General features: G+C 34.3%; 2 protein-coding genes across 2 annotated transcripts; both read right to left on the reverse strand.

Moving 5' to 3' along the window:
- Window positions 1-3,800: 3,800 nt before the first annotated feature.
- LOC123214353 (peroxidase 65-like) lies at window positions 3,801-4,721 on the reverse strand. Its single transcript, XM_044634098.1, has 2 exons — window positions 4,603-4,721; window positions 3,801-4,185 (listed from the first exon to the last, which is right to left on the reverse strand). The coding sequence occupies exons 1-2, from the start codon at window positions 4,719-4,721 to the stop codon at window positions 3,801-3,803; spliced, it is 504 nt and encodes a 167-aa protein (XP_044490033.1).
- Window positions 4,722-12,808: 8,087 nt separating this feature from the next.
- Window positions 12,809-13,334, reverse strand: LOC123214354 (peroxidase 65-like). The gene is made up of 2 exons (XM_044634099.1): window positions 13,004-13,334; window positions 12,809-12,876 (listed from the first exon to the last, which is right to left on the reverse strand). The coding sequence occupies exons 1-2, from the start codon at window positions 13,332-13,334 to the stop codon at window positions 12,809-12,811; spliced, it is 399 nt and encodes a 132-aa protein (XP_044490034.1).
- Between the last annotated feature and the right edge of the window lie 715 nt (window positions 13,335-14,049).

Genomic DNA, 14,049 nt, shown 5'->3' on the forward strand with positions numbered 1-14,049 from the left:
GATATTTGATGGCGTAGGTTAATTTACCTTAAGCCATGAGTCATCCTTGCCTCTCTACAGTATGAAGGGAAGACAGGTGTCAGCAACTCTTCCCCAAGGGCTTAACGTCTCAAACCCATCTCTCAGTCCGCACTTAGCTAGCACGTGAGCATGGAATATTGAGCGAGGAGAAGCCCTTGGGGAGAGTGAATGAAAAATGCTTCCTCATACAAATACATGCCTGCATTAATCACCCCTGCAGCTATCTATGCATCCTTGTTCATTGATGCTTTTGATGTGATAACAAATGGGACATAAGTTATGTTATATATAGCCTTCTCAAAGTGTAAAGTAATTCATGCATGTGCAGGTTTCGTGACTAGCCAGTCTAGCTGTGGATAAGAGATTACAATAAGAGAATAAGTTCGATATCCACCATCTCTCAAGCATCTTTGCAAGAGATGTCTCAAGATATCTAATGTAGTTCATGACAGGTGTTCATCATGGAAACTGATTGATTCATATCTTTCGGTCATTCTGAAATACAATATTAGCCCTTGATAATTGACTATGATGGAGAGTTTTTTGTAGCTAGGAGAGTCAATTCCGATGCCTCTTGAGAATGCTAATTATGTTTGAGAATGCTCATTTAAGTCTCCCAAAGGGGAATATATAAGTTGATTGGATGAGAATCTTATCTTTAGTTTTGTATATTAGATATATCCTAAGTTGACATTCGATTAAAATACAAATTATTGTACAATCAAATTGATATTGGGCATTTTTAAAGATACATTGTACGTTCCAATATTCTAACAATTGACACTTGTTTGACACTCACCCAATAAAAGTTCTTGGCATATATAATTTTATTTTCCTCCCTGCAACTTAACTTCGACTCTTTTGTTTTCCTTCCTGGATCACTTCCTGCAAATGTATTCCTCATTACTCTTACAAGTAATGTTTCTCATCTTGCAAACTAAATTAGTTCAATTGTCAAGACCTTCGAAAACAACATATTTTTTTCTTGTTTCTCTTCCATCTTGAGCATACTCTAAGTCGTATATAAGAGTTTTGTTGGGGACTATATCATGTCATCACATTCAACTTGTCTCTTAGTATCTCAAAATGAGCAACAAATAAAGAGTTTTGTGAGCACATCAACAATTAGAAACTCAAGGTAATATCACATGGTTGTGTGCCCTTAATGTATCTTAACACTTCTACCATTGTATCTAAGTTGGAGCTTCAGGCTTCAGAAATTAACTTAATTTATTGAAAGCAGAGGACAAAGCTAGTTTGGAAACAATTAGATATAGTAATGAACCCATTTTGTTTCTATAGAGAGTACGGTTGTCAAAAAGAGCACTATCTTCTATAAATAACTTAATGCTTTACTGGCATTGGTGTAGAACACGGCTTGACATCTTGCATCTAAGTTTGTACTAAAAAATCATATACATATTCAAGTTGACATAACAACAAATCTGAATGTAACCTGTGAGCTTAAAATCCAAAACATAACTTTATTCTCCTAGATTTTCGGAAAAAAATTGAGAATTCAGCTTCATAACAAATTGTTGGTTAAAGAATGAATTTGTTGCAATTAACAAAATATCATCAAGGTACACCGAAATATAGTTTTTGACCTTCTCATGAACCAAGAAGAAGAAACTTGAATCAACCACATAATTTATGTGAGCTCTGTATTTAATAAAACTCTTTCCATCTTGTCATTTTAGGCTTTAGGAGCCTATCTGACCTCATACAAAACCTTGGTGAGTTTATGTAATATCTATAGAGACGTAACAAGGTTATTTATATCATATTATATTATGCATAAATTTATTTAAATATAGATTAAGTAAAGATTCGTTTAAGTTAAAGTATTTATGATAATAAGAGGTTGAACAATAATTCTATAGGGCAAACTCTCATTCAACAAATATCACATGGATGATTCAGATAATATGCACATTATAAGTGGATTAAGTGATGAACAATCATTACATTAAGGTAAGTGCTTGTTCTAATGGCTATTTCATTAAAATTCTATAAAAAGAACCACAATCCCATGATTTAGGCTTACACCTTATACATAGGATAAGTCCTTAAACCATTTTTTATCAGATCTTTACCAATTTTTAGTTGCCAAAGATTGTGCCAAAGAGAGAGAGGTAAAAAAAAATGTGTGTGTGTGCACACTTAAGTATGATATGGTTGTTTTTATAAAAAAGATGAAATTATTGTTAGGTAGACAAATGATCATGAAAGAGACTAAGGGAACAGTCAAGATGATAGAGGATGAATGACATTCCCAAAGTTGTGAGCGGCCATTTGTTGACATTCAAACATGAAGGGCGGAAGAGTGTTGCTTCAACAAACCTTGATTACCATTAGTAATCTGGTTGATGTAGGCTAAGGTTCCAAGACAGGTGTCATTCACTCTTCCTAAGGGCTTCCACGTCTCAAAATGAACCATCTCTCAGCCTGCACTTAGCTAGCATTCGAACATGGAATAATATTGAGGGAGGGGGAAGCCCTTGAGGGAGAGTGAACGAGAACTGCTTGGTAAGATCTTCAATATTGATATTTTATATGAAAACCTAGCTAATCCGAGAAAACAAGAATTGCTTTAAGATCAAGAGGTAGTTAGCTAGCAAACTAACATAACTTTTTGGTTTCTGGTGTTGTTGATGAAGGCATACAAAACAGGTCTCAATCACTCTTCCGTAAGGGCTTCACGTCTCAAATCCACCTCCCAGATAGCGTGGAATGTTGAGGGAGGGAGAGAAGCCCTTGAGGGAGAGTGAATGACAGTTGTTTGGTAATATACGTACATTAACCAACCTCCATTGAAAGACTACTCCTGGCTTCTTCGTCTATTGATGTTTTTGATGTGAAAATAAAATAGGAGACAACTGCTGCTTTTATAGACTTTTAAGAGATTGTACTCCTATATTCTCAAATTGATGGGTGAAGGCGTTTCATGCATGGCGGTGGATAAGAAAATATGATAAAGAATAAGTTCCATATCTACCATGGATTTTGCAAGCATCTTTGTAGGTTTTGTCTCAAAAACACAGCTTGATATTCAAGGATAATGATTTATGAATATCTTTTGATAAGAGCCTTCGTTCACTGCATAATTGGTAGTAGGAAATTTAATTAAAGTATCTAAAATGACAATTATGAAATGCCATGTACAATGACCATCTTAGACATTGATAATTGAGTATGATCAACATCGGAGCCCATGTGATGGAATTTTGCAGTGGCTTTATTTGAGAGTCAATTTTTTTTTTTTTTTTTTGGTTGCCTCTTGAATGAATTTAAGAGATAAGACTAAGGACACAACTCACAAGTAAAGGAGAAGGAATAAGGACGGGATGAGAATCCTATCTTCAGTATACTATACATCAAATAATTCCTATGTTGACATTTTAAGTAACATACAAATAAGAGCACGACTGGTGAAGTCTCTATCTCTTCTCATAATACATGCATGTGTGTTCTCGATGGAGTGTCATTTACAGTAGGCTATTATAAAGTTGGATTCTCTATTTTGTTTTCTAGATTAGAATCTTCCAGCTGCTTTTCAATATCATTTTAATTTGTTAATATAAAGCATAAGACTATTTGTGAATCAGGATATTAACTAGCTAGCTACATTATTGTATGATTAATGTTATGAAATAAATGAGCTTCAGGAATTGTTGGATTAGTTTTTGAAGCTAATTTTAGACACCTAAAATGAAGGAATATTTATTCAGATATCTTAAAAATTAAAAATAAATAAAAAAGGATGGATTGGAGAGGATTCAACCACTTAACCATTGAAAGAACCGCAATCCCGTGTAATCTCTCCATCCTTCCTGAACTCCAATGCTCCCCAACTTGATCATGGCAGAAACAAAGGAATCGAAAAATACATTTTGATTTTCAGCCATTTTCTTAACATAATCTCCAGTCATCGGGTTCAAAATCAACATCTGATCGGTTGCTAGCAGCCCCATCCCCTTCTGAAGATTTCTGCAATAAGAATTGTCAAAAATGGAGGGTGTAGTAACATCATTGAGAGCAAAAACAGTGGGATCAAATTTCTTCTTGGGGCAAGGACCCTGGAGAGACAGTACAAATTGCGGATCCATTGTTGGGTCAATGTCAAATGCTTTGTTGTAATCATAAATTCTTGGCATGAATTCCCTGCAATGTGAGAAGCCTACAGTTAAGCCTTTGGATATGAAAAAGCGAGGTTAATTGTGGGATGGTTTGGTTCACTTGAGGATTAATGTTGGCAGCCACTCTTGAAGCCTTTGAAACCAGTCCATCTCTTCTTTAATTAAACAAAACACCAAGGAGAAATTAAAAAGAGAAACAATCATATTAACTAGAGATCATAGGGTTTCCGTTTTATTATGAGATTTGGATGTTTATGGTATCATCACTCAACTATAACTCCCACTGCATTAAGCTCTTCTTGCAAAATTGTACTAATCAGAGCCCCACCAAGTATTGAACCTGGAATGACTGATTGAGCTCTCATTATCATTTTTCTTTCAAACTGGACTTGATGAATTAATAGCCAAATATATTTGTTTTTTTATGACGATTATGCTTTACTGATAATAACTAAGAGCACCGGCGGCAGTGACAGGTGTTTCAAGGAGCTTCTGCAATACCACATTATGAATTATGATCTCTACATCTGGGCAACTCTTCTTATAGAACTTAGAAGTCATAGCTAAGAGACTCTGCCTTCGGTGTTCTTGCACCGCAAGTAATCAAAACCAAGTGCAAGAAGAAGAAGAAGATTTTAAGAGGCTAACTGAAAAAAAAAAAAGGAGACAAATATGAACTTGCAGCGATGAAGAACTGATGTTGATATATAATGCATGTGATTCCTCGGCACTAACATTGATATATTAAATATAGTGTGTGTACAGTCTACATATTGATGATGATTAATTCGTTGTCTTTAGTACGTGATGTCATGGAAACAACCAAACAAAGGAATAGCCAAGACAACAAGAAAAGGCAGCATGCACTATCTTTGATTTTGTTTGTGTACCAAGACATAAGTGTTGGACCTCATCTGACCTCACCAAACAAAGAAAAATCTTGAGTTGAATCATCAATTCTATAACCATTACATCAAATATAAAATTAAAAGTTTAATTTTGACTTTTTTTTATTGAATTTTATTTTGAAACTCTCATACAGAGATAATTTACGGTATGAAGAAGAATAAATCAATTGGAATGAAGTAACAACTAATACGATAAAGCATTGTTTGTCCTATTGAGATTGAGATCATGGACTTGGATCAATTAGTCGGAAACATTAATAATTACATGCCTTGTGCCCATCTGCAACTCCTTGTCTGTTGGAGACTCAAATAAAAAATAAAGAAAGAGAGTCTCATATTTAATAAATAAAACATAAGAGAATGATATATAAGTATGTGGATTTGACCTTAACACAAACCAATTGATTTTGTGTAATATGAATTTTAATCTTCACACTTGTAGGCTCAATATATATTTTCGACATGGTATTAGAGCACGAGTCAAACGACGGGTTTAACAACCTATTTGTTTTTGGATACAAGTGACAATACACCCAGCTAAAAATCAGTTGAGCCGAAAGGTAAGTCTAACAACCTAGGTGCTTGCATTAAGAAGGGATGTTGGAGACTCAAATAAAGAATAAAGAAAGAAAGTTCCACATCTAATAAATAAAACATAAGAGAGTGATATATAAGTGTGTGAATTGGACCTTAACACAAACTAATTAGTTTTGTATAATATGAATTTTAATCTTCACATTTGTAGGCTCAATATATATTTTCGATACTGTCAATAGTTTGAATTTTGTTTGATGAACTCAAAACACTGTTAGTGCCTATCCTTTTTTTTTCCACGAGTTGATTAATTACTCATGAGTCATGACCATGCCACTTAACTATTGAAGCCCAGTCGCTTGCTATTTCTTGAGCTTGGGCCGAAGTTCAATTGACAAAGTGAACATAAAGGAGGGATAAACACAATATTTTTGAAGTTCATGAGCAGTTTCTGTTTGACACAAACAGATAAGTTTCTCATGGGGTGAACAAAATATCCGAAACCAAAATTGGAACAAGAATCAGAACCGTTGGATACCCTATTTCAGTTCTGGGTAAGAACCAAAACTGATCAATTTTGGGTATATTTCGATTCCAGTTTCGGTTCCGATTTCTAGTTCTAAACTCTTAGGAATTGGAACCGGAACCGGGGGTAGAGCCAAAACTCAAATGAACCTTCTTAAACAATGTTCTCCATCAGTTTTGTTATATGAATCTGAACAATTCTCATTATTCAAACACATATAACAACCTTCAACGAGAGAACAGATAAAAAAGTTTAATACATCACAACCATTTTGCGGCCTCTTCTCAGCCTGCTGGATCCTGCTAGCAAGGCACAATGCCAGTATAATTTGCAAATGCAATGACGTTTTGAAAGATTGCAAGGAAAAGGATCATCGATCCAATATTTGAATATGCTGAGGCATTGGGAGACTTCAATGATTCTAGTAATGCTTAACACCTCTTATGGTTGAAGGCATTGAAAATAGTATTTAATCTTCTGACTGAAGAAATACATCAATAGGAAATGCAAGAATATTGACTGTCGCTTATCAATTGCAAGGCATCCCATGCCATGTGTTGTATAATCTCTGTTTAATGATTTTGAATTTCCCAACAAGAAATTGCATGACAAGTTTAATGGCGTCAGTAAAGATTGCATAATCTCTATTTAATGATGTTGGGTTTCCAACAAGAAATTGCATGGAGAATTCATATTATGACAAGTTTAAATGGCATCGGTATAGGATTCCTCATTAATTGATTGGTTTTTTCAGTGAAATTTTAATATGTAGAATTTAATTTTATTATAAACTATCTGTTTCAGATAAGAATCAGATCCTATTTGAAATTGATAGAGTCAGCTCCAAAAAAAAATTGACTTTAAGAGGGTTTGATTTTGATTTTGATTTCTTATTTTTTTTATAGGGTATCTGAAACTGTTCACCTTTAATTTCTCATATGTGATATGAAATCGTTGTAAAGTCTACTCTAGTAACCCCTCATGTCCGATTCCCAAGCTGCCCATTCATGCTTTTCCCAGCATTTGCCAACTCTTTTCGTTATATGTTGTGCCACTTTATAGTAGAAAATTTCAACTAAAACCATACTTATTTTATACGAATTGTCCAACTTACCTCAGTTAATTAAATGGGATTCAAAGTGCCTCCAACTTCAATCTAGAACTCAAGTTAATTTCCAGACTATTTCAATTGACACTATTGATTTGATATGAGTAAAACTATTCATAGCAATAGTAACTCTTAGTGACAATTCATAATGATTATAATTTCTGAAACCCTACTAAAAAGGGGTGTGGGTAGAGGATGTTTCATGATTCTGACCTAATGCTAATCAAATCCAAATATATCCTTGAAAACTTGTTGGATTATGGTGATTGATTTTGATTTGAAGCCAATTATGTGATAGAGGAAATTGCAATTGATCTTTCCCATTACTGTAGATTTTTTTTCTAAACAACTTTGTAAATTTGAGAGGGAGGGGGAGACCCTTAAAAGCTTTCGCTATTCTAAATTTAGATATTCCATTACCCATCTAGTTGTTCCTACTACTTGTGGTCTAGGTAACTTGTTCTTAACTCATAAAGGTTTATAGAGATCGAATAAATTAGAGTAAATTACATTTTCCCACCAAACGTTTGATTGCAACCTAAAACCTTTACCTGTAATTTGATGCAACAAAATCCTCAAACAAAGGGGATAAGACAAACCATGGTTGTTGCAGATGGCCTGTGCAGAGGCCCTTTGAATTTGGCTGAAACCAAAATTCCAGTTGGTTGAATTTTTTGAGCACCAAAAAGCTGCTGGTGAATGATACTACCAAGTGAGTGTAGGCAGAGGTCACAAGCCCTTGGCAATAATGAACACTGAAGTCAAGGTGGAGAAAAACATATGTATTACCAGAAGGTATTGTTCATGCCAGTAATGAGTTCAATTGAGTAGAAAAACATGGGCAATTTTAATCCAAAATAAATCTTTTTTTAGTTCCATTATCTAATGGTTTAGACACTGGAACAACTTTATGAGTGTGATGAGGATGTCACACAACCGGATGGGAGAAAATGTCACGTCCAACCTAATTCAAGCGTCCATTAACCTCAATCCTTGGGGGAAGAATATGCTAAGAAGTTTCCAAGGTGTTTTAAAATTTTCCTCAATCAAATCTATTGGGTTTGTAATTTCATGCAGTCTGAACCGAAATGTTTGCTTATAAAACACTTATATGTAGAAAACTAGCTAAAATTATGGATATATTAATTCTAATCATTGTATTATTTGAAAGTTTTAATAAAACAACATAGTTTATCCTTACCTCTTTCTTTTTCAGTTCGTCATACTTAGAGCCAATGACTACCAATATTCTCCACGATTTATGGCACTATACGCACCCATTTTCCAAACCCTAATGTATAGAGCATACTTAAAACTGTTTTCCAGAGTTTTTTGACGACAGATGCATTATTACAAGTACAATGCTTAATTTTTATATAGGCAAAAAAAAAAAAAAAAAATCGAAGACCCTCAAGCATTTGAACATAACTTGATAACGATATATAAAAGGCAGTAAAAGATGAAGATCAGCCATTCTGATAGATAAATTTGATCGTATATGCTAAAAACTCATCGCTACAACCTTGATGATACCTTAATTGCCTTATTACAACATCTTTTAAAGCAAATGAAAGTGAACTAAGAACATGTATACCGTCAGGTTCAGAAACATCAAAGAAAACACTGGTGGAAATGTTTTAGCTGTTTACTCAACGAGTTGAAATATACGGGCTTTTGAAACCGTGAATCCTGATCATTTTGAAAATTATTTATGACACCCAACTTTTTTAGGTACATAATTCAAACACTGTAACATTCTAATGACTATTTTTTTTTTGAGTTTCATGCATGCACACTATTACAAAAAAGTGTAAAGAAAGAACTTCATCTTCTTCCGATTAAATCTAAGTTATATCAACACTGAAAATAACTTGGAGTCTAGAGTATATAATAATATATATGCAGGATATTTGATTGCGTATGCGTACGTTAATTTACCTTAAGCCATGAACCGTACTTGCCTCTCTACAGTTAAGCTAATGCCATTACTCTAATTGATGAAGGGAAGACAGGTGTCAGCAACTCTTCCCCAGGGCTCAACGTCTCAAACCCATCTCTCAGCCCGCACTTAGCTAGCACGAGCACGGAATATTTAGGGAGGGAGAAGCCCTTGAGGGAGAGTGAATGAAAACTGCTTCGTTATACAAATACACACCTACATTAATCATCCCTGCAGCTATCTATGCATCCTCGTTCATCGATGCTTTTGATGTGATAACAAATTGGACACAAGTTATGTTATATATATATAGCCTGCTCAAAGTGTAAAGCAACTCATGCATGTGCATGTTTCCGCTAGCTCGATCCTCCAGCTGTGGATAAGAGATTTCGATAAAAGAATAAGTTCGATATCCACCATCTCTCAAGCATCTTTGCAAGAGATGTCTCAAGATATCTAATGTAGTTCATGACAGGTGTTCATCATGGAAACTGATTGATTTATATCTTTTGGCCATTCTGAAATACAATATGAGCCCTTGATAATTGACTATGATAGAGAATTTTCCTGTAGCTAGGAGAGTCAATTCTGATGCCTCTTGAGATAACTAATTATGTTTGAGAATGCTCATTTAAGTCTTTCAAAGGGGAATATATAAGTTGATTGGATGAGAATCCTATCTATAGTTCTATATATCAGATATATTCTAAGTTGACATTTGATTAAAATACAAATTATTGCATAATCGAATTGATGTTGGGCACGTTCCAATATTCTAACAATTGACACTTTTTTGAAACTCGCCCAAATAAAAGTTCATTTTACTCCAACATTAACTACACCATCTGTACACGGCTTCATTTTACTCCATTATGAACGAAACCTCTACACATTACTTCAGCAAGAACTTCCGAAAAAAATACTCACTACTGCTAAGATCTGCATTAATCACAACACCTGACTCTTTTATTTTCCTCCCTGAATCAATTCCTCTTTTGTTTTCGTTCTTGGATCACTTCCTGCAAAATGTATTCTTCATTACTCTTACAGGTAATGTTTCCCATCTTGCAACTAAATTAGTTCTATGGTCAAGACCTTAAAAAAAAACATATTTTTTTCTTGCTTCTCTTCCATCTTGAGCATACTATGAGTCGTATAAAAGAGTTTTGATGGGGATTATACCATGTCATCACATTCAACTTGTCTCTTAGAGTCTCAAAATGAGCAACAAATAAAGAGTTTTGTGAGCACATCAACCATTAGAAACTAAGGTAATATCACGTTGTTGTGTGCCTTTAATGTATCTTAACACTTCTATCATTATATCTAAGTTGGAGCTTCAGGCTTCAAAAATTGACTGAATTTATTGTAAGCAGAGGATAAATCTAATTTGGAAATAATTAGATATAGTAATGGACCCATTTTGTTTCTACAGAGATTAAGATTGTCAAAAAGAGCACTAACTTAATACTTTACTGGCATTGGTGTAGAGCACGGCTTGGCATCTTGCATCTAAGTTTATACTAAAAAATCATATAAATATTCAGGTTGACATAACAACAAACCTGAATCTAACCTGTGAGCTTCTAATCCAAAAAATAGCTTAATTCTCCTAGATTTTCAGAGAAAATTGAGAATTCAACTCTATGACAAACTGTTGGTTAAAAAGTGAATTTGTTACAATTAACAAAATATCATTGAGATATACCCAAATATAGTTTTTGACCTTCTCATCATTCAAGAAGAAGAAACTTGAATCAACCACATAATTTATGTGAGTTTTGTATCTAATAAAACTCTTTCTACCTTGTCATACCAAGTTTTGGGAGCTTATGTGACCCTATACAAAGCCTTGGTGAGTTTATGTAATATCCATAGATATATAATAAGATTATTTATGTCATTTTATATTATGCATGAATTTATTTAAATATAAGTTAAGTAAATATTTGTTTAAGTTAAAGTATTTATGATAATAAAAAGTTGAACGATCATTTTATTGAGTAAACTCTTATTCAACAAATGTCAACTATATAATTTAGAGAACATGTTATGCCATAATTGAATTCAGTGATGAACAATCATTACATCAAAGTAAACATTTGTTCTAATGGTTATTTCATTGAAATTTTATTAAAAAAAAAAACTATAATCCATGACTCAAGCTTACATCCTATACACAAGAAAAGTCCTTGAACCATCTTTTATCATATCTTTACCAAATTTTAGTTGCCAAAGATTGTGCCAAAGAGATAAAGAGATCGAAAAAATGTGTGTGTGCGCGCTTAAGTATAATATGGTGGTTTATATAAAAAAAGATGAAATTAATGTTAGACAGACAAAGGATTATGAGAGAGACTAGCGAACATTCAAGGTGATAGAGGATGAATGTCCCAAAGTTGTGAGCGACCATTAGTTAACATTAACATTCAAACTTGAAGGGAGGAAGCATGTTGCTTCAACAAACCTTGGTTGGGAAATACTCATTAATTCGGCCATTGCCTTATAATTAGCTTGCGCCATCCTATATCCTTGCCTAATTACAAGCCGGCAATCTCTAATTTAATTAGTCTGATTTGATGATTACCATTAGTAATCTGGTTGATGTAGGCTAAGGTTCCAAGACAGGCGTCATTCACTCTTCCTAAGGGCTTCCACGTCTCAAAATGAACCATCTCTCAGCCTGCACTTAGCTAGCATTCGAGCATGGAATAATATTGAGGGAGGGGGAAGCCCTTGAGGGAGAGGGAACGAGAACTGCTTGGTAAGATCTTCAATATCGATATTTTATATGAAAACCTAGCTAATCCGAGAAAACAAGAATTGCTTTAAGATCAAGAGGTAGTTGGCTAGCTAGCTAACATAACTTTTTGGTTTCTGGTGTTGTTGATGAAGGCATACAAGACAGGTCTCATCCACTCCGTAAGGGCTTCACGTCTCAAATCCGCCTCTCAGGAGAGAAGCCCTTGAGGGAGAGTGAATGACAGCTGTTTGGTAATATACGTACATTAACCAACCTTCATTGAAGGACTACTCCAGACATCTTGGTCTCTTGATGTGAAAACAAAATAGAAGACAACTGCTGCTTTTATAGACTCTTAAGAGATTGTACTCCTCCTATATTCTCAAATTGATGCATGAAGAGGTTTCATGCATGGCAGTGGATAAGAAAATACGATAAAGAATAAATTCCATATCTACCATGGATTTTGCAAGCATCTTTGTAGGTTTTGTCTCAAAAACACAGCTTGATATTCAAGGATAATGATTTATGAATATCATTTGATAAGTGCCTTCGTTCACAGCATTATTGGGAGTAGGAAATTTAATTAAAGTATCTAAAATGACAATTACGAAATGCCATGTTCAATGACAATCTTAGACGTTGATAATTGAGTATGATCAGCATCGGAGCCCATGTGATGGAATTTTGCAGTGGCTTTACTTGAGAGTCAACTTTTTTTTTTTTTTTTTGCCTGCCTCTTGAATGAATTTAAGAGATAAGTCTAAGGACACAACTCACAAGTAAAGAATAAGGAATAAGGACGGGATGAGAATCCTATCCATACATCAAATAATTCCTATGTTGACATTTTAATTAACATGTTGTGAATCAGGATATTAACTAGCTAGCTACACCATTATATGATTAATGTTATGAAATAAATGAGCTTCAGGAACTGTTGGATTAGTCTTTGAAGCTAAATATTAATACAGATATCTTAAAAATATAAAATAAATAAATAAAGATGGATAGGAGAGGATTCAACCACTTAATCATTTTAATTAAGAAAAAACATAAAATTAAATATGTATACAAGGACAAACAATGATTATTAACCGTTGAAAGAGCCGCAATCAAGTCTAATGTCTCCATCCTTCCCTGAACTCCAATGCTCCCCAACTTGATCATGGCAGAAACAAAGGAATCGAAAAATACTTTTTGATTTTCAGCCATTTTCTTAACATAATCTCCAGTCATCGGGTTCAAAATCAACATTTGATCAGTTGCCAGCAGCCCCATCCCCTTCTGAAGATTTCTGAAATAAGAATTGTCAAAAATGATGGGTGTGGTAACATTATTGAATGCAACAACAGTGGGATCAAATTTCTTCTTGGGGCAAGGACCCTGGAGAGACTCTGAAAATTGGGGATTCATTGTTGGGTACAATGTCAGATGTTTTGTTCTAGTCACAAATTCTCGGCATTATTTTCCTGCAATGTCAGAAGCCCATAGTGTGGCCTCCTGATGATAAGGCTACCAAGTCCTTGATTATCGTTAAGCCTTTGGATATGAAAAGCGAGATTAATTGTGGGATGATTTGGTTTAGCTGAGGAATGTTAGCAGCCACCCTCGAAGCCTTCGAAACGAGTCCATCTCTACTTCCTTTTAGTACTTCCCATCCAGCTGCAGTGACAGGTGCTTCAAGGAGCTTCTGCGATGCCACATTGTGAATGATCTTCTCTACATCTGGGCAACTCTGCTTATTGAAGTCATAGCTAAGAGACTCTGCCTTAGGTGGTCTTGCATTGCAAGTAATCAAAACCAAGTGCAAGAAGAAGAAGAATAAGAAGTTGATTGAAAAAATAGGTGACATATATGAACTCACAGCCATGAAGAACTGAAGGTTATAAAGCATGTGATTCCTCTGCAGTAACATTGATATATAATATATACTGTGTGTACAGTTTACAAACTATAATGATTATTAATTTATCATTGTTAGTATGTGACGTTATGGAAACCCAAACAAAAAAGTAGAATCTCACAAAATAAGTGAAAATTTTAAGTCCAATGATCATTTCTATAATTATTATATTAATAGATAATTAAACATTTAATCTTGATATATTTCTGTTGAGTTTCGAACTTA

This window comes from Mangifera indica, chromosome 4, assembly GCF_011075055.1.
Source record: "Mangifera indica cultivar Alphonso chromosome 4, CATAS_Mindica_2.1, whole genome shotgun sequence".
NCBI lineage: Eukaryota > Viridiplantae > Streptophyta > Magnoliopsida > Sapindales > Anacardiaceae > Mangifera > Mangifera indica.